This window comes from Lepisosteus oculatus, chromosome 14 (genome assembly GCF_040954835.1).
Source record: "Lepisosteus oculatus isolate fLepOcu1 chromosome 14, fLepOcu1.hap2, whole genome shotgun sequence".
In the NCBI taxonomy this organism is placed as follows: domain Eukaryota; kingdom Metazoa; phylum Chordata; class Actinopteri; order Semionotiformes; family Lepisosteidae; genus Lepisosteus; species Lepisosteus oculatus.
Window position 1 is genome coordinate 56,416,070 of NC_090709.1, and position 20,075 is coordinate 56,436,144.

At 45.3% G+C, this 20,075-nt stretch overlaps 1 protein-coding gene across 1 annotated transcript; it reads left to right on the forward strand.

The window, feature by feature from the left end:
- Positions 1–983: 983 nt before the first annotated feature.
- LOC138243127 (zinc finger and SCAN domain-containing protein 2-like) lies at positions 984–9,216 on the forward strand. Its single transcript, XM_069198629.1, has 2 exons — positions 984–2,423; positions 5,885–9,216. The coding sequence occupies exons 1-2, from the start codon at positions 2,036–2,038 to the stop codon at positions 7,960–7,962; spliced, it is 2,466 nt and encodes an 821-aa protein (XP_069054730.1). The 5' UTR covers positions 984–2,035; the 3' UTR covers positions 7,963–9,216.
- Positions 9,217–20,075: the final 10,859 nt, after the last annotated feature.

The following is a 20,075-nucleotide window of genomic DNA, read 5'->3' on the forward strand; positions in this document are numbered from 1 at the left end:
TACCGTTGCACCATGGGGTCCTTAATGAAAAAAAAAAACAATCAGTGTTCCTGGATCTGTTGTCGAGAACAACACCTGCTCAAGAGCTGCACAGCAAGAATAAAATGTGGTCTGGGAAGAAGAGACTCTGTTTGGAAGAGCGGCGCTCCTCACAGGAGGAAAAAAAAATTCGCGACCCTGATGGGGGCTTAAAAGTTACTGTTTGGCGTGGCGCAACAGAAGCGCGTCTGACTTCACATCAAAAGGCTGCGTGTTCAAATCACGTCGAGGTTTTTCAGGTTCTGGTTGTGCTGAACATGGAATTCACACCATGCAGTTGAGTTCTATCTGTACACCACATAGATAATCTGAACAAAATAGAGTAATACAGATCACACATTTAGTAGCTCACACAGTGAATACCCTTGAATACAAGAGAAAAGGCACGGTTCACATCTGTGAATCATCACCTCTGTCTTTAGAGACAGCTACATCAGATCTCAGTTTCAGATCTCCTTTATTATATAGTAAAACAAACCTGAAAGTTGAAGATTTTAAGGACACTTGTGTTTTATTAAACAGTGTCTTAAACCTGAAAATGTAATTTGAAAAAAAAAACGCTATTGGACATTAGCTGGTGCCTTTTGTAACGATTTGTTATTTCATGCTGGAAAACAAAGGAAACAGACCCAACGTTCGCTTTCAGGTGCGGTTCCTTACATAATCTATTACTGAAGAGCCTGATTAAAATTTACACGAACCAGCTAGAAGTCGAACCTACAATCTTAAGATCCAAAATCAGATGCGTTATTTATTAAAACTCTAGTATATCACATAACCTGAATTCCCCCATAGTGTGCTCAGCGCCGCTACTAGTAATACACAGCCCTGTCTAAAATTTCAAAGTGAGAAACGTGTTTTCTGAATTTTTATGGGTTTTAAAATATAATCTCTTTAAATCAGACAAAGGGTTTATGTTTCACACTGGAATTCCGATTGATTGAGAATTCAAAGAAAGACTATTTTCTTCCATAATACCGTGAAATTATCACATCCACCAGACTCTCCAAGTTCTCCAGACCTTGCTGGGTGAGCATTTGCTCCGTTAAATAAGGTCACATATCGTGTTAAATCATTTCTTCTCAACACCACAGTTCCTGGTGCACGTTTTCTCTATGAAAAAATACATTTTTCCCCTTGCACGATTTCTCGTTTTTTTTTATCAAAGCGTACAGAAAGAAGATAAAAGTAGAAACAGTGTCGCAAAAGAACTCTGTCGCTGTTGGGATATGTCAAACGCATTGAACATGAAAAATGCTAGATAAAAGCCATTTTCTCTTCGTTTCTCAGTGTCGAGGCTGCTACAGTACATCAGGAAAATAAAGTATATGCTCAATAGAGGGGTTGTCATATTTTGTCTGTTAATCAAACATAAACAACAATTATGGAATATGGACAAATTCAAACAATTTGTGAAATATGAAATAGAAATCTTGCTTATCAGTGCAGAAGAAATACTGCCAGTTGGCAAGAAACAACAGCATTTTTTTTCTTTAACCAAAAACCTGCATAGGGAGATCAAAATCCACTTGAAAAAATCCACTTGAGACGTTTTCGTTGGGGAGGAGGGTTGTGGAAGGGCAAAAAAATAAATCTGTTCCGTTACGAACGGCGAAGGTCGCAGGTGATTCACTCCTCTTGAATAGGTCGCGCTAGGAGGTGCAGAGAAGTTTATATCCGGCTGAAGAAACTCCTCTTTCTCAGCTCCGCTTCTCTATTGTTTTGAAGCTGCGGCCGCGCTAACGAATGACGTCATTTTACTGCGCGACCCTGCATGTATTTCACCCACGTGTGGGTGACTGAATAATTTTCTTTAAAGAAAGTTGTTGTTTTTCTTTAAAATAACTTCAGGTTCTGAATACGTAACGTCTTGTCGACTGTGTTTATGCTTGAACAGAGCACAGCCCTGACAACAGGATCTGTGAAGAATAAAAAATAAGTTGTTCTGTTTAAACTCCGGAAGTCAGCCTTTGTTTCTGACCGACTCTGAAGAAGGATGGCGGAGTGCTTGTTAAATCTGCAAACCCAGCTTGACTCTTTCATGCACCTCTTGCTCAAATCGATCGTGTATGAAGTGTCAGAAGTTTTTGGAAACAGGATGTCTGACTCCGAGAACGAGTTTCAAGACAAACTCCGCAATATCTCCCACATCCTGGTGAGACGGGCCGTGTTTAAAATCACACAGTGTGTGGAGGACAGTGTCGGGAGTGAAATGGCGCAACTGAAGAAGGAAAACGAGAGCCTGAAGTGGAGATTGCAGCTGAGGGAGAAGGAGTCGGGAGCAGGAGGAGATCAGGAACGGACAGACAGTGTTGGACACACGCTTCCCTGTGAAGTCTCTGCAGAAATAAAAGAAGAAATGGACACAGAACTGCAGCTCTCAGGTCAGTGTGGTGACTTGTATGAAGTCAGTATGTGTGTTTAAAACCAGTGTCTATAACTTCCTCACTGGTGAGATTTTTTAAATAACAAACTTTATTTTAAAGAAAACATCTCGCAAGAGTAAACATTCTCGTTATCTAACAAACTATCAAACTGTCATCAAAAAACTTTCCTCACTGGTGAGAATATAGTGGAGAGATGCAGAGTGAAGTGGGAAAGACTTGTGTGATGTAGCAACGGGATACTTTACTGGAAACTGAACTGTTTTGTCCGGTTACGGTGCTGAAAACACCTCGTTCACATTTAACAATTGTTCCACTGAATCAATTTGTAATCCAACATCATTATGAAACAACATTTATAAATATTGTATTGTAAACGTTGTATTGGTCTAGATTTTATATGTATACTAATGATTGTGTATATAAAAATTATTTCAATTGTATTACCGTCCTCCACGGTCTGTGTCTGTATTAACTCGTCTGGAATATTAATCCAGTGTGTCTGTATTAACCTCTCTCTCTAAATGCATTGTTTATGTACTGTACTGTGCAGTAAGTGTGTGTGAATCAACCCCTCTCTCTCAGTGCAGTGTTAATATACCGGAGTGTCCAGTCAGTGTGTCTGTATTAACCCCTCTCTCAGTACAGTGTTAATGTACTGTAGTGTTCAGTCAGCATGTCTCTATTAACACCTCTCTCTCAGTGCAGTTTTAATGTAATGTTATGCCCAATCACTGTCTGTATTTACCCCTCTGTCTTAGTGTAGTGTTAATGTACTGTAATGTGCAAGCAGTTTGTTTGTTAACCCACCTCTCTCTCTCAATGCATTGTTTATGTGCTGTAGTGTACAGTCAGTGTCTGTATTAACCCCTCTCTTTCAGTATAGTGTTAATGCACGGTAGTGTCCAGTCAGTCTGTCTGTGTTCACCCCTCTCTCTTAGTGCAGTGTTGATGTGCTGTAGTGTCCAGTCAATGTTTCTGTATTCACCCCTCTCTCTCAGTGCAGTTTTTATGTCCTGTAGTGTCCAGTCAGTGTCTGTATGAACCCCTCTCTCAGCAGTGTTAATGTACTGTAGTGTTCAGTCAGTGTATGTATTAATCCCTCTCTTTCTCAATACCGTGTTAATGTACTATAGTGTCCAGAAAGAGTCTGTATTAACGTCTCACTCAGTGTAGTGTTAATAGACTGTAGTGTCCAGTCAGTCTGTCTGTATTCACCCCTCTCTCTCAGTGCAGTGTTAATGTGCTGTAGTGTCCAATCAGTGTGTCTGTGTTAACCCCTCTCAGTGCAGTGTTAATGTACTGTAGTGTTCAGTCAGTGTGTATGTATTAATCCCTGTCTCTCTCAGTGCAGTGTTAATATACTGGAGTGTCCAGTCAGTGTGTCTGTATTAACCCCTGTCTCTCTCAGTGCAGTGTTAATATACTGGAGTGTCCAGTCAGTGTGTCTGTATTAACCCCTGTCTCTCTCAGTGCAGTATTAATATACTGGAGTGTCCAGTCAATGTGTCTGTATTAACCCCTCTCTCTCTCAGTGCATTGTTAATATACTGGAGTGTCCAGTCAGTGTGTCTGTATTAACACCTGTCTCTCTCAGTGCAGTGTTAATGCATTGTAGTGTCCAGAAAGTGTCTGTATTAACCTCTCTCTCAGTACAATGTTAATGTACTGTAGTGTCCAGTCAGTCTGCCCCCCCCCCCCCCCCCCCCGAGCACTGTTAGTGTATGGTCTGTATAAATGCCTCTATCTCAGTGTAGTGTTAATGTACTGTAGTGTCCAGTCAGCATGTCTGTATTAACCCCTTTCAGTGCAGTGCTAATATCCTGCAGTGTCCAGTCAGTATTTATCTATTAACACTTATCTCTCAGTGCAGTGTTAATGTACTGTTATGTCCAATCAGTGTCTGTATTTACCCCTCTGTCTCAGTGTAGTGTTAATGTACTGTAGTGTGCAGTCAATTTGTTTGTTAACCCACCTCTCTCTCTCAGTGCATTGTTAGTGTGCTGTAGTGTCCAGTCAGTGTCTGTATTAACCCCTCTCTCTCAGTATAGTGTTAATGCTCTGTAGTGTCCAGTTAGTCAGTGTGTCTGTATTAACCCCTTTCTCTGATTGCAGTGTTAATGTTCTGTGGTGTCCAGTCAGTCTGTATTCATCCCTCTCTCTCAGTGCAGTGTTAATGTACTGTAGTGTCCAGTCAATGTGTCTGTATTAACCCCCCTCTCTCTCTCAGTGCACTGTTAATGTAAATGTAATGTGATTGTGATATTATTACAGTAGACTTACTTTTTACATGGTAGTTAGGTTTCTGACAAAGCTAAATCAGAACACCCCCTTATACCCACTTATTCCGCTGTTTAAACAACCCAAATTGATCGTCAGTGTACTAGTACGCGTTTGTGTAGTTTAAAGCTTTTTAGATCACATGGCCTCAGCTATCACTACTATGCTGATGATACTCAAATATACATCCATACCAAACCTGACGCTGATGTGTCTGTCTCTATTATATTTAGTTGCATCTCCCATATAAAATCTTGGATGACTCAATATGTCCTTCATGTTAACTGTGACAAGACTGAAGTCATGCTTATTGGCACCACCCATCAACTTTGTAAAACCAATGCTGTAACTCTATCTGTAGATTTTCTTATACTTGAGCTTCAGTCTATATTGAAAAACTTGGGGATGATATTTGACGTTTGACCCATATGTGCAGCATGTTGTCAAAACATCTTTCATTCACTTCAAAAATATTGCTCCACTACGCCCTATGTTATCACTAACTGTGGCTGAAAAGAGTTGTCTAATCTTGAATCGACTACTGTAACGCTCTACTCTCTGGGGACTCTAAATCCACATTGAACAAACTTCAGTATGTCCAAAATTCGGCAGCCAGAATCCTGACAAGGTCTAGTGCAAGTGTTTACATTACTCCTATCCTGGAGTCCTTGCACTGGCTTCCTGTCAAGTTGCATGTCGACTTAACAATCCTCCTGCTCACCTATAAGGCTCTCCATGGCTTGGCACCTCAGTACCTGTCTGGGTTATCACCCTACTCCCCACCTCACAACCTTCGCTCTTCTAATTGTGTTCTCCTATCTGTCCCCAAGTCCGACTACAATCAATGGGTGACATGGCCTTCTCCTGTTATGCCCCCAAGCTCTGGAACTCTCTCCCTAAGGATATCAGAGAGTCACCTTCTCTAAACTCCTTCAAATCCAGACTCAAAACCTTCTTCTTTAGAAGACCCTTCATTGAACTATTCTTTACCCCTCTGCTCCTACTGTATTTAGTACCACCATCTACTGTCTCCTCTAACTGTGTGTTCTCATCATGCTTATTTTGTGTATTTTTTGTTGTTGGCATTCTGTAAAATGCTTTGAGAAGCCACCTTTAAAAGTGCTATATAAAATAAAGTTTTTTATTATTATTATAAAGATTTTGTCTTGTTCTGTTTACAGGTTCAGAGGCCAGTGCTCTCTCTGAGGCTTGGGAAAGGGCTCCTCTTGAACAGAAGCACAGTGAGGAGGAGTGGGGCTCCAGTCTGATGCAGGAGACAGAGCTCACTGCTCCAGAAGGGAAAAAGACTCTCAGTGAGCAGCACACAGAGAGCAGACAGATTGTTGAGGTTCTGGACTCTGTGCCCATGATGAAAATGGAGTCTGAGAGTGAGACACCTGGGCTCTTAGTATGTGATGATTTTACAAAGAAGATGAATAATCTGGACTCGAACAATATTACACAAGGTTGTAATGAACTGGGCTGTGTCTCTGTACAAGAGCACAGTGAAGAACTGGATGTCTCTAATCTTACAGAGCAGGACATGGAGCCCCAGTTGATTGACTGTACAGAGCAGCAGACTGATGTACCTGGTGAAGAGAACATTGTTGAGATACAGCACCGAGAGGAGAGTCAGTACAGGGAGGAGCAACAGCAGCTCCTACAGGGCTTGATAATTAGGCCTTGTTCTGTTCAAGTGGAGAGACTGTCATTGCACAGTCTCAAACAATCATGTAATCCCTTAGCATCTGATGACTTTACACACAGGTTAAATAATCTGGTTACTGAGAAAATTGTTGAAAGTTTTAATGAACTGGAGAGTGTGTTTGTTCTTGGGCAAAGAGAGGAACAACTGAATGAACTGGGCGGTTTTAGTCTCAGAGAGCTGGAGAAGGAGCCCCAGATGATTCACACTGCTGAGCAGAAAAGTGAGGGACATAATGAAGAAAACAAATCTCACTTTCATCACACAGAGCAAGACCATTCCATGGAGCATTTGCAGAATAAGAGACCACAGGACGATCAGGGGATGAGGAAGAATCACTCAAGGCCTTGCTCAGATGGAGTGGACAAACTGCCATTATGGCACATGGAGGAGCAGTGTTTCTGTCAGTCTAGCATTTCAAAACCCTATCAGCACCTTCACACAGGAGAGAAACCTTTCAGCTGTAGTCAGTGTGGGAGGAGTTTTAGTCAGTCACATGACTTAAAAAGGCATCAGCGCATTCACACAGGAGAGAGACCATTCAGCTGCAGTCAGTGTGGGAAGAGTTTTAGTCGGTCAAGTAACTTAAAAACCCACCAGCGCATTCACACAGGAGAGAGACCGTTCAGCTGCAGTCAGTGTGGGAAGAGTTTTAGTCAGTCAAGTAGCTTAATTATCCACCAGCGCAGTCACACAGGAGAGAGACCATTCAGCTGCAGTCAGTGTGGGAAGAGTTTTAGTCGGAAAAGACACTTACAGTCACACCAGTGCATTGACACAGGAGAGAGACCTTTCAGCTGCAGTCAGTGTGGGAAGAGTTTTAGTCAGTCATATGACTTAAAAAGGCACCAGCACATTCACACAGGAGAGAGACCATTCAGCTGCAGTCAGTGTGGGAAGAGTTTTAGTCGGTCAAGTAACTTAAAAACCCACCAGCGCATTCACACAGGAGAGAGACCATTCAGCTGCAGTCAGTGTGGGAAGAGTTTTAGTTGGTCAAGAGGCTTAATAGCCCACCAGCGCATTCACACAGGAGAGAGACCATTCAGCTGCAGTCAGTGTGGGAAGAGTTTTAGTCAAATAAGCCACTTACAATCACACCAGCGCATTCACACAGGGGAGAGACCATTCAGCTGCAGTCAGTGTGGGAAGAGTTTTAGTCATTTACAACTTTTAAAACGACATCAGCACATTCACACAGGAAAGAGACCATTCAGCTGCAGTCAATGTGGGAAGAGTTATAGTCAGTCAAGTAGTTTAATAGTCCACCAGCGCATTCACACAGGAGAGAGACCGTTCAGCTGCAGTCAGTGTGGGAAGAGTTTTAGTCAGAAAAACCACTTATATTCACACCAGCGCATTCACACAGGAGAGAGACTTTTCAGCTGTAGTCAGTGTGGAAAGAGTTTTAGTCACTCGCACCTCTTAAAACGACATCAGCGCATTCACACAGGAGAGAGACCATTCAGCTGCAGTCAGTGTGAGAAGAGTTTTAGTCAGTCAAGTGACTTAAAAACCCACCAGCGCACTCACGCAGGAGAGAGACCGTTGTAGCAACAAGGTTTATTAAAATACAAGAATTAAGTTTGCTGCTCCCTTGCCAGTCCCTCTCTCCTTCACCTCAGTGGTGCTTGATACAGAGTCCATTCAATTTGGTTCACAATTAAGGTGTTTTTCTAGCCGATAGAGTGTCCTGCTAAGGAACAGCTCCCAAAAGCTGGTACACATCAACCACCTTAACAAATGTCATTTCTAGTGACTAAAAGTCTGAGATTCCAAGGGAAAATGTCATTCAAAGTTGGTTTATGACCCTAAGGTCAGAGTGCATTATTACTCATCATCAGCCAATCAGGAACTGGTAGGGCAGGTTAACCCCACGTGGGTCTCTGATCCCCATAAAACTTTCAACCAATGAGCGACCTGCAGTTCCTCCAGGTCTAAACAGGCAACAAAGAGCCCCTGGGCCGGCTGGACACCTCTCGAGCACAGTTCCCAAGAGCAGGACATTCTCACAGCGCGCCTGCTGGACTTTCAGCCTTGGAGCACCTCCTGAACATCCTCCGACTTGGTCCGGACCTCCACGTAACGGCCACTGTGTCCGAGTGGCAGGACTTTCCTTTGTTCTAAGAGTCGAGGGCGAAAGTTGCCAGCACGTAACCAAAGGATCCACCCGAAGTTAGCATCAGCAGCAAGCCTCATGAACAGGTCGGAACTGTGGACAGTTGAATAAGAATTCAGGACTAGCGCTTCATCAGGAACAAACCGGTCTTCATCCTGACCTGCTGGGACCCGCAGTCACTTTTCCTCCTGTGCACAAACTTTGCTAGTTTCAGCCAACACTAACTAGCTGGTCTTCAGAGAGCGCACTGCTTGAGCATTGCAGGAATCTCTCCCACGATGTCGCAAGCTGCACTGAGCACTGCCTGGCACAGAGCCAGAGAGTGCCGATTGGACACAGGAACAGCCTGCCACTGCTTCTTTGTGTCCACGGGAGATCTGAATTCCCACAGATTGGATGAGTATTCAACATTCTGCATTACAGCTCGAGAATTCAATTGTTATCCCAACCAGTTGATATCAATTTAATTCCTATGAGTGATGTACTTGTTTTGAGTATCTAGTGTAGAAGTTGTTATCCAAGTTCATTTACGAAACGGTCTAAATGAATGATATACTGAATGTATGTCCTCTTGGTATCTGTAACTCTTCATGATTAAATATATACCTTTTGTATTCTGCTAATCCTCACGATAAGATCTGTTATGTTTATATGCACATTTTATGTATTAATAAATGTATCCTCGTGTATTAGTACCCGTGTGTGTGCGTTGTTCGAGTTATCCCGCAAGGCTGGATTCTAATACCATCAGATTACAGATTAATGTAGCCAATTCATAGAGGGGTTTTAGTAGGAGGCCATGATTAGTAAGGGCCAATTGGAAATTTTTGCCAGGACACCGGGGTTACACCCCTACTCTTTTCGAGAAGCGCCCTGGGATTTTTAATGACCACAGAGAGTCAGGACCTCGGTTTTACGTCTCATCCGAAGGACGGCGCCTGTTTACAGTATAGTGTCCCCGTCACTATACTGGGGCATTAGGACCCACATGGACCACAGGGTGAGTACCCCCTGCTGGCCCCACTAACACCTCTTCCAACAGCAACCTTAGTTTTTCCCAGGAGGTCTCCCATCTAGGTACTGACCAGGCTCACACCTTCTTAGCTTCAGTGGGTTGCCAGTTGTGAGTTGCAGGGTGATATGGCTGCTGCCTTACCCATCATGGCCTCCTAATAACCCCCATCTCTGAACTGGCTTCATCACTCTACTCTCCTCCCCACTGAGAGCTGGTGTGTGGGGAGTGGACTGGAGCATCATCATCCAGGTGGGGCTGCACACTGGTGGCAGTAGTGGGATCCCCATGAACTGTAAAGAGCTGCACACTGGTGGGGGTAGTGGGATCCCCATGACCTGTAAAGACCTGCACACTGGTGGCGGTAGTGGGATCCCCATGACCTGTAAAGCACTTTGAGTGGAGTGTCCAGAAAAGCGCTATATATATAACACCTCCGGCTGATGAATCTAAGGTAGAGAGAGAAAGAGAGAGAGAGAGATCAGGCAGGAGAAATGGAGGAGAGAGGTGATTAAACTGACCCATGTAGCCTCACACAAACTTAGCCCCTCAGTAGTCCAGGGGGACAGCAGAGGACATCGGTGCCCTACGAAGCTTCTGTCACAGTCAGGGAGACACACACACACACACACACACACACACACACACACACACAGGTGGGGCTGGACAACACAGGATGTTTAAGTTGCCCTTTCCCCACCCCAGCCACCCTTTGTGTAAAGAAGCGCCTTCCCAGTCCCGTCCCGACTGGAGGATCTCATCCAGCTGTGTCTTGCGAGGCGCCAGGCGATCCTCTTCAACACCCCAGCTGGGCAGCTTGTTCCCGACCCCTGCCACCCTTTGTGTAAAGTAGCGCCAATCGTTCTCCTTTCCAAAACGCACACCATCTGTGTGTCCACTCCTGCCCCCTGATTCCCATTTCACTGCTGTTTCTGGAATACGACTAGCGAATCTCCACCAGGGGAGAGTGTACCTACACACACGCACACGCACAAACCCGTTTCATGTACATGACCAGATCTTAATATTCGTCTTATCCCCCCCCCCCACGTATTTCTCTACGGCAGGTGGCGAAGACTGCAGCAACCTCGGTCTTTCTATGACGGCAACATCCTGTTCACAGATGCCCCAGTACAGTGCAGAAAGGCGCGTTCGTACACAAGGGTACCTGCTGCAAAACACAAAACCACGCAATGTTCCACCCGCACGCCGCCATAGTTCACACCTTGGTGAGAATGCTGCATGCGATTTTACTCGAAAAGACATCGCTGCTCTGGGATCACATTGGATACATTTCTGTGCTGAAAAGAAGGGATAAGTCACTAGATCTCTTTATTCTCAAACAGAGGAGAATGGGGGGAATGTGATACAAATTTTCCAAATCCTTAAAGGTCACTGGCCAAGTCAGTCCAGCTGGCTTCTTCAGAGTGAATACTGAATCGTGGACCAGAGGGCACAGAGGAAGGGCATTTCATACAGAGAGCAGGCGGTGCTACTTTGCAAAAAGGGGGGTGGAGGTGGGGAACAAGCTGCCCAGCCCTGTGGTTGAAGCAGATACCCTGGCTTCTCTCCAGACACAGATGGATGGGACCTTCCAGTCAGGACAGGAGGCACATCTTTACACAGTGGGGAACATGCTGCCCAGCCCTTTGTTTGAAGCCCAAACCCTGGGTTGAGATGAGCTCCTCTAGTCAGGACAGGAGGCGCTTCCGTACACAGAGAGGGGTGGGGGTGGGGAACAAGCTGCCCAGCCCTGTGGTTGAAGCCCATACCCAGGCTTCTCTCCAGACACAACTGGGTGAGCCCCTGGAACCAATTAACCACTCACGACCCCACAAGACAGACAGGAGTGATTTGTTGTTTGTTTTCTGCGCACAAGAAAGCCCATTTTGTTTACATACATCGGTCATGTTTATTTTTCACGTTTTAATTGGAGGTTCAGTCCTTTTGCATTTCCGCGTGAGAAGCGTTAAAGCATTGGCGGTTTTGTTTTGGTACACGTCCAAACTACCCGTTTTCAGCCACAGATGAACACAGATAAACACGTGCTCCTTTTTTTCATATGACATCTTGCCAGCGGCTCAAAAGTAACAAGAAGTAAAGATTCTCTGGGGGGGAATTTAATTTTTTTTCCCAACGTCAAAAAGTAAGGAACAGGAAGGAGCCCACAATAAGCGAGAACAATTACTGCAGACCCCCGGGAACAGCGCCTTAAAAACCACAGAGTAACATCCTGACTGCTTAGACCACGACAAAGCTCTTCTGCAGAGCGAAAGTCTCCTACAGGCAGGTATTTTTTTGTTTTAAACAGAACTGAAGCCCGTCTCTCCTGCAGCCGAGCCTGTCGCGACATTGGGTGTTTCATTTCACACGGAAGGAGCGCGTAGAATCTATAGAAAATGCAGGAATCATAGTAGTAGCACGTTATTGTGTTAAAAATAATCCCCCCTCTTTTTCACCCAGCCCCAGAGCCCAGCGCATTAAACGGCTCGTGTTCAGATCCTTCTTTTTGGTTTTGCATTAAAAAAGAAAGCAAGCAGGTTCGCCGCCAGCCCTCACTCTGACATGCTCTCGACTTCCAGTCAGCTCGCTGGTAAAGAAGAGGCATTTCCTGTGTGTGTGTGTGTGTGTGTGTGTGTGTGTGTGTGTGTGTCAGTCAGCCAGCAGGCATGGGGGGATATCATGCTGACCCGCAGCTCTGCGGGTTTGTGCAAGGGCAGATTATATCGTAGAGGGTCCGGTCTACCGAGTTCTGTCTGGTGTTCGGGGGCGTTGGGGGGTAGTTCGGGTCGTCTCAGGAAAAAAAAAATATCGACTGCCGAAGCTGGGATTCTCCCTCATGTCTTTTAGGTCTGTCATCCGCATTTTGCTGAAAACACACAAACAGAAATAAAATGACTTCCCTTTCACTTCGGGTTTACGTCTCTTTAAGTCTATACACAGAAGTGGGACCAAGCCAAACCACAAGCAGTGTGCCATTCAGCACGTCTTTTCACAAAGGTTGGTGGGGGTGGGGAACAAGCTGTCCAGCCATGTGGTTAAAGCTGATACCCTGGCTACTCTCCAGGCACAGCTGGATGAGCTCCTCCATTCAGGATAGGTGGCACTTCTGTACACAAAGAGTGGTGGGGGTGGGGAACAAGCTGCCCAGCCATGTGTTTGAAGCTGATACCCTGGCTTCTCTCCAGACACAGCTGGGTGAGCTCCTCCAGTCAGGACAGGAGGCTCTACTGTACACAGAGGGGGGCGGGGGTGGGGAACAAGCCGCCCACCCATGTTGTTAAAGTCGATACCCTGGCTTCTTTCAGGGCACAGCTGGGCAAGATCCTGGCCTACTGAAGCCCCCCATTGGCTGATAATCCGCAGGGCGTCACCTTAACGGGGAGGATACAAAATGAAAAAAACGTTGCCCACCCCTCTGAGGAAGACGCAGAAGACGCAGACCGAGGAGAGGAGGGTGGACAGAGGAGGAGCCGTCAGGAGGATCAGCAGGCAAGGAACTGCAGACCCGGGCGAAGCGGGGTGGCGGGGCGGCACGCCAGCGCGTAGTGTAGTACGGGTCCCGCCTCTTGACGTAGTGGAAGCCCTGGCTGCCGGGCTTTCTGCTGGCTGACACAACCAGGGCCAGCGCGTCGTGCTGCTGGACAAACCACAGCGTCTCGTAGCGTGGCTCCAGGTCGCAGGGCAGGGCGGCGGCGGCGGCCCCGCCCGTGCAGGGGACCCGTGTGGGCGCCACGGGCCTCCCATCACCTAGAACCAGGAGATGGGAGGAAGAGCTGAGGTCACGATTTTGGCGAAATAACTTCCTCCACAAGAGTCAAGGGTCCCAGCACTGCTCTCTCTATTCATGCTTTTTAGGTAGGATTCCTTTTTTTTTTTAAATTGATCCTGTTAGAAATGTAAAGGATCAAAAGGCAGGGCCTATGATGTAAGCCTCATTTTCAGCTTTTATAATGGGGAAGTCCTCTGGCTGTGAAGTCTGTCTATTTCTGGATCGGTTTTAATCTTCTGTCTCCTTTTTTTGTATTTCTGGTGTTTAAATTAAAAAATAAATAAAAAAGAGCCGCAAAAGGAGGTTTTAAAAAAAAAACTTTTTAAAACTTTTACAGGATATCACCTAATATGAACATAATGAAGCATTCGACTAAATCCAGTGTTAACACCGGTGTCCTGGCCAAATCCCTCCTGGTCTTTACCCATCATGGCCTCCTAATAACCCCCCTCTCTGAACTGGCTTCATCCCTCTGCTCTCCTCCCCACTGAGAGCTGGTTTGTGGGGAGAGGACTGCAGCATCATCCAGGTGGGGCTGCACACTTGTGGTAATAGTGGGATCCCCAGGACCTGTAAAGAGCTCTGAGTGGAGAGTCCAGAAAAGCGCTACAGACGTGTAAGGATGATTGACTATTCTTGTTGTTATTTCAATACAAAACAAAACAGAAAAAGTATGTCAAAAAGTATAAACGCACACACAAAAAAAACAACAATAACACACAACACAATACATTATTATTATTACAAATCAGGACAATGTTGTTTTTCGCTTGCTTAATGTATTTTTTCAATGGGGTTGAAATAATATTGCATTTCCACCTCATACACATGAAAGGACGAAGTAGCGGCGCACTATTTCGTTGTGTGAACGCGACATGTATCCACACGGGGGAAACAAATATAACATATAAATATAAACTATATAAACAAATCCTATTTCTTTCCCACATTAGCTTGCGAGTTATAATGTGATATCAAGCTCCTTATATCGAACACATTTACCTGCTTGAAGGTAAAGGTTTGCAAAACAGCGTTGTAAATGTTTCTGTTTTTGGCTCCACGGCCGAAAAGCTACAGTGCCTTGCGAAAGTATTCGGCCCCCTTGAACTTTTCAACCTTTTGCCACATTTCAGGCTTCAAACATAAAGATATAAATTTTTTATTTTATGTGAAGAATCACCAACAAGTGGGACACAATTGTGAAGTGGAACGAAATCTATTGGATTTTTGAAACTTTTTTAACTAATAAAAAAATGAAAAGTGGAGCGTGCAAAATTATTCGGCCCCTTTACTTTCAGTGCAGCAAACTCACTCCAGAAGTTCAGCGAGGATCTCTGAATGATCCAATGTTGTCCTAAATGACTGATGGTGATAAATAGAATCCACCTGTGTGTTATCAAGTCTCTGTATAAATGCACCTGCTCTGTGATAGTCTCAAGGTTCTGTTGAAAGCGCAGAGAGCATCATGAAGACCAAGGAACACACCAGGCAGGTCCGTAATACTGTTGTGGAGAAGTTTAAAGCCGGATTTGGATACAAAAAGATTTCCCAAGCTTCAAACATCCCAAGGAGCACTGTGCAAGCGATCATCTTGAAATGGAAGGAGTATCAGACCACTGCAAATCTACCAAGACCTGGCCGTCCCTCTAAACTTTCAGCTCAGACAAGGAGAAGACTGATCAGAGATGCAGCCAAGAGGCCCATGATCACTCTGGATGAACTGCAGAGAACTACAGCTGAGGTGGGAGAGTCTGTCCATAGGACAACAATCAGTCTTACACTGCACAAATCTGGCCTTTATGGAAGAGTGGCAAGAAGAAAGCCATTTCTCAAAGATATCCATAAAAAGTCTCGTCTAAAGTTTGCCACAAGCCACCTGGGAGACACCCCAAACATGTGGAAGAAGGTGCTCTGGTCAGATGAAACCAAAATCGAACTTTTTGGCCACAATGCAAAACTATATGTTTGGCGTAAAAGCAACACAGCTCATCACCCTCAACACACCATCCCCACTGTCAAACATGGTGGTGGCAGCATCATGGTTTGGGCCTGCTTTTCTTCAGCAGGGACAGGGAAGATGGTTAAAATTGAGGGGAAGATGGATGCAGCCAAATACAGGACCATTCTGGATGAAAACCTGTTGGAGTCTGCAAAAGACCTGAAACTGGGACGGAGATTTATCTTCCAACAAGACAATGATCCCAAACATACAGCAAAATCTACAAAGGAATGGTTCACAAATAAACGTATCCAGGTGTTTGAATGGCCAAGTCAAAGTCCAGACCTGAATCCAATCGAGAATCTGTGGAAAGAGCTGAAAACTGCTGTTCACAAACGCTCTCCATCCAACCTCACTGAGCTCGAGCTGTTTTGCAAGGAAGAATGGGCAAGAATTTCAGTCTCTCGATGTGCAAAACTGATAGAGACATACCCCAAGCGACTTGCAGCTGTAATCGCAGCAAAAGGTGGCTCTACAAAGTATTAACGCAAGGGGGCCGAATAATTTTGCACGCCCCACTTTTCATTTTTTTATTAGTTAAAAAAGTTTCAAAAATCCAATAGATTTCGTTCCACTTCACAATTGTGTCCCACTTGTTGGTGATTCTTCACATAAAATAAAAAATTTATATCTTTATGTTTGAAGCCTGAAATGTGGCAAAAGGTTGAAAAGTTCAAGGGGGCCGAATACTTTCGCAAGGCACTGTATGTCTCTCTTCTCTTTTCAGCACAGGAATCAACCTCTACTTCTTCCTCGGACGCAGCTCCCTCCTTGAACTTTGTATGTTTATATACACACACAGCGCAGGTGCTCTTGTCCAGCCGAACAGAGTGCACAGACGTCACCTTGCTCACGTCTGCACCCAGAAAGCTGCCCGGTTTTGAGGGGATACAGTTTTTGCACTAAACAGTAAACTCTCTGCTTACATCTGTTTTTTCCCCGTTTACAACTGTTTTTTTTTGTGCAATAGATGCCAGGGACTTGTGCAATATATTTATAATGTGCAACACAACTTTTTGTGTACTGTTCTGGTTTGTTCTTTGTATATTCTGGACTGTGAGCGACTCTTCTTTGTGCACTTCTCACTGACTAGACTGATTGGATTGGATTGTTGTATTATTGTATAATTTTGTTACACTGTCGCTGCGTTGACAGTGCTGCTGTCGCAGTGCAATTTCCCTCACGTGATCAATAAAGTATCTATCAGTTAACACGTAACAGGTTTAAATTCCCTGCTGAAAAGAGAAGAAAGAAAACACAACATTTCGACCATGGAGCCTACTTCAGGTTCGACTCGACTACAGACTCCACACAGAAGGATCGCCGCCTAGTACTCGACCACTCGGGGAAGTGAAAACGGGGCCTCCGGATGGCAGCCGTAACACCCCCTGGTGACACGCCACACCGTCTCCGTCTGCGACTCGACCCCGCTCTCCCAGGCGGGGCGCCAGTGAAAGCGTGTCGATGCGTTAGCGCATTATCTTCCCGCACCGGTGTGAGCTGACCACTGCGGAAAATCTCTTCTGAAAAGTGTCGACACTTGAAGCCCGACGTTCAAACACGAAAAGTCCCTGCGGTGATCTATCGACAACCGGCGCTCGGCACGCTCGGCGGCCAGGGGCTCTGGCAGCGGCGACGGAAAAGCCGATTTGCGTCTTGGAAATGACGAGCCCACCCCCCTCCTGATCCGCTCCCTTACTGCTCTTACCGTGTGTTACAACACGCAGCCCCGCGCCCCTGCGTGACCTCACATTTCCACCCACCCACCCCAGTCTTCCTCGTCTCCGAGGGTAAAGTTAGCTTGAAGTTTGAAAACGATTTTGGCACGCCTGTACCGTATACACGAAACCTCTTAGAGTTGCGAGAATACTTGCTTTGTGTATAAAATACATTGTGAATGCTTTCTCAGCCTTTACTTATAAGTTTTATGACATTTTTTTGACCAAGCACGAATATTCTTTTGTCCATATCTTCGCAATGGAAGCACAGAACGACGTCAAACCAAATGCATTTTAAAGACCAAGACTAGTGGAAATTTCCACAGCCTCTACATAATTACATACTAACTGGAACCCGGGGGACCGCTGTGTGCACGTTCACAACGTGAGAAATACTGTTCAATATGGCTTCGTGCGAAAAACCCATATATGACCATAGGAAGCAGAACAGCGCAGTCTCCAATTACCCAGACTGTAAGCACGGGAATAAAGCTTTGTTTGATTTCTGAAACCCTTCCTTTACGTCCTGTTTTCATTCAGGTAAGGGTCAACTATATTGACAATACTACTGACAGCAGGAAGATTAAAATATTCTTTACTCAGCAGCTTATTAAAAACAGCTCCCATGATGTTCAAACCGACTTTATACACAGAACACTGACAGAGCTTTTGTGTTCTGAATCTCTTTTTCTCGGGCTTTTATTTAATGTGGCACAATGCACTGGGATAGGGGTATTCTGTTCACAAACCAATAGGATTTAAACCACAGCACCCACAATGCTGCAAGTAAGTGTTTTGCACACTAAGCAGGTCCTCTGACTTTTCCCAGCTTTGTTTTGGGTTGTGGAACCTTTCTTTATATTTTTTAGGATTTTCTGAAGATAACACTACAGGTAATACACTGGGACAGGTCGTCTTCATGGCTCAATAGCATTTCAAATACAACAGCCACACTGCTGAAACCAAGTGTTTTACACACCAAACAGGCCCCCTAACCTTATACAACCTTGCTGTGGCTGTGCCACTTTCTTTATTTTTTTATGATTTTTTGAAGATAACACTACAGGTGATACACTGGGATAGGTGGGTCTTCTTCGTGGCTCAATAGCATTTCAAGTACAACAGCCACACTGTTGAAACCAAGTGTTTTACACACCAGATAGCCCCCCTAACCTTGTACAACCTTGCTGTGGCTGTGGCCCCTTTCTTTATTTTTTATGATTTTTTCAATATGGCACCATTAGACAGCCGGTACATGGGGATAGGGGGCTGCTATTCACGAGTCAATAGCTCTTCAAGCACAACAGCCACAGTGCTGCAACCAGGTGTTTTACACACCAGACAGCTCCCCTAACCTTATACAACCTTGCTGTGGCTGTGGCCCCTTTCTTTATTTTTTATGATTTTTTCAATATGGCACCATTAGACAGCCGGTACATGGGGATGGGCGGGTGCTATTCATGAGTCAATAGCTCTTCAAGCACAACAGCCACAGTGCTGCAACCAGGTGTTTTACACACCAGACAGCTTCCCTAAACTTATACAACCTTGCTCTGAGTTGTGGACCATTTCTTTATTTTTTAATTATTTTTTTACTGTGATCAAGTGTTGTGCTCACTAGGCAGGTCACCTGACCTTTCACAGTCATGCTTTGTTGTGTGAAACTTTAATTCTCTTTTTAGGATTTTTTGAACATGGCAACTTCCACCGAGATGTGTAGGGGGTGTGGGGGTGCTCTTCAATAGCTTTTTCATCTATACACACAAACAGATGTAACCAAGACACTCAGAACCTGTCACGCAGGGGCTGAATGCTGAGGATAGGGATCCAATGTGGTGCCCTTGGTAGGGTTTGGCGCGAGACGCAGGCGTAGTCAGAGTAAACAAGCAGGGGTCCGAGTCCGGGAAGGCGTAGTACAGGTGTAGGCACAGAATCGACAGGCAAAGGCGTAGTCGAGGGACTGGCAGGGGTCAGAGTCTGGGAAGGCGTAGAAGTTGCGTCGGTGTGGATTCAGAAGGCAGAGGCGTAAACGAAGAGACAGTCTGGGGTCAGGATCTGAGAAACCGTAAAATAGGCGAAGGTACAAAATCGAGTGGCTAAAGCGGTAGTCAGAAAAGCGGGGTCGAGGTCCAGGGGAGAAGTCGTAGTAAGGCAAAGGCGTAGTTAGTAGGTAAGCTCCGGGAGAGAATCTCAATCGTGAGCAATGACCGGGGGACAGATGAGGGTTTAAGTAGAGGACTGATTTGCACGTTTGGTGCGGGGAGAGCTCGAGGGAATGCGGGAGCGCTTGCTTGCATGAGGGAGATTCGTGACAGAACCAACAGAATCAACCTGAACTCATAGAAAAACAAGAATGCCCCTGAGACACCTGCAACCCCCTCCTGGACCGCTCTGGTATCAACACCCCCAAACCCATCCATTCCAGCTAACAAGACTCAGAATGGGTGCAACCCTCCAACCTGGACCAAGAACTTCCAATCTCTGATGTTACTGTCTCTAAAGTCGGACGTCATGTTCTGCGGATGTGCAGTGTGCCTTTTCTCTTGTCGTGTTCAAAGTGATTCGTTGCATACGCTCCTGACTGCATGTTCTATATTCCTCTGTTATTTCATTCAGATGACCTATGTGGTGTGATCACAAGGTTCAGCACCAGCAGAACCTGCAGACACATCAGCTGACCTCGACATGATTTGAACACACAATCTTCTGAGCTGGAGTCAGACGTGCTACCGTTGCTCCACAAGGTCACTTGCTACAAGAGCTTTTAATTCCCCCAAAGAGAAAAATCAGCGTCCCTGAAAAAGATTTTGTTTTCATTCTCTCCTGTGAGAAGCGCCGCTCTTCTGAAGAGGGTCTTTTCTTCCCAGACCACAGATTCTTCTTCCTGCCTGGCTCTCACACAGAGAGCAGGCACACCATCTCCACTAATGTGTTTACTATATTTATAGATCTGACCCCCTACAGCCACGATATTCCTGAACAGGATATTTACCACCAGCCTCGTGAACTTCTCATCTTGACCTCTCCCAGGAGGAGCCAATTAACAC

Excerpts from the sequence above, each read along its gene's own strand:
- LOC138243127 (XM_069198629.1), top strand. The coding sequence starts at position 2,036 with ATGGCGGAGTGCTTGTTAAATCTGCAAACCCAGCTTGACTCTTTCATG. Across the intron at positions 2,424-5,884 it reads CACAGAACTGCAGCTCTCAG|GTTCAGAGGCCAGTGCTCTC; the intron begins GTCAGTGTGGTG and ends TTCTGTTTACAG.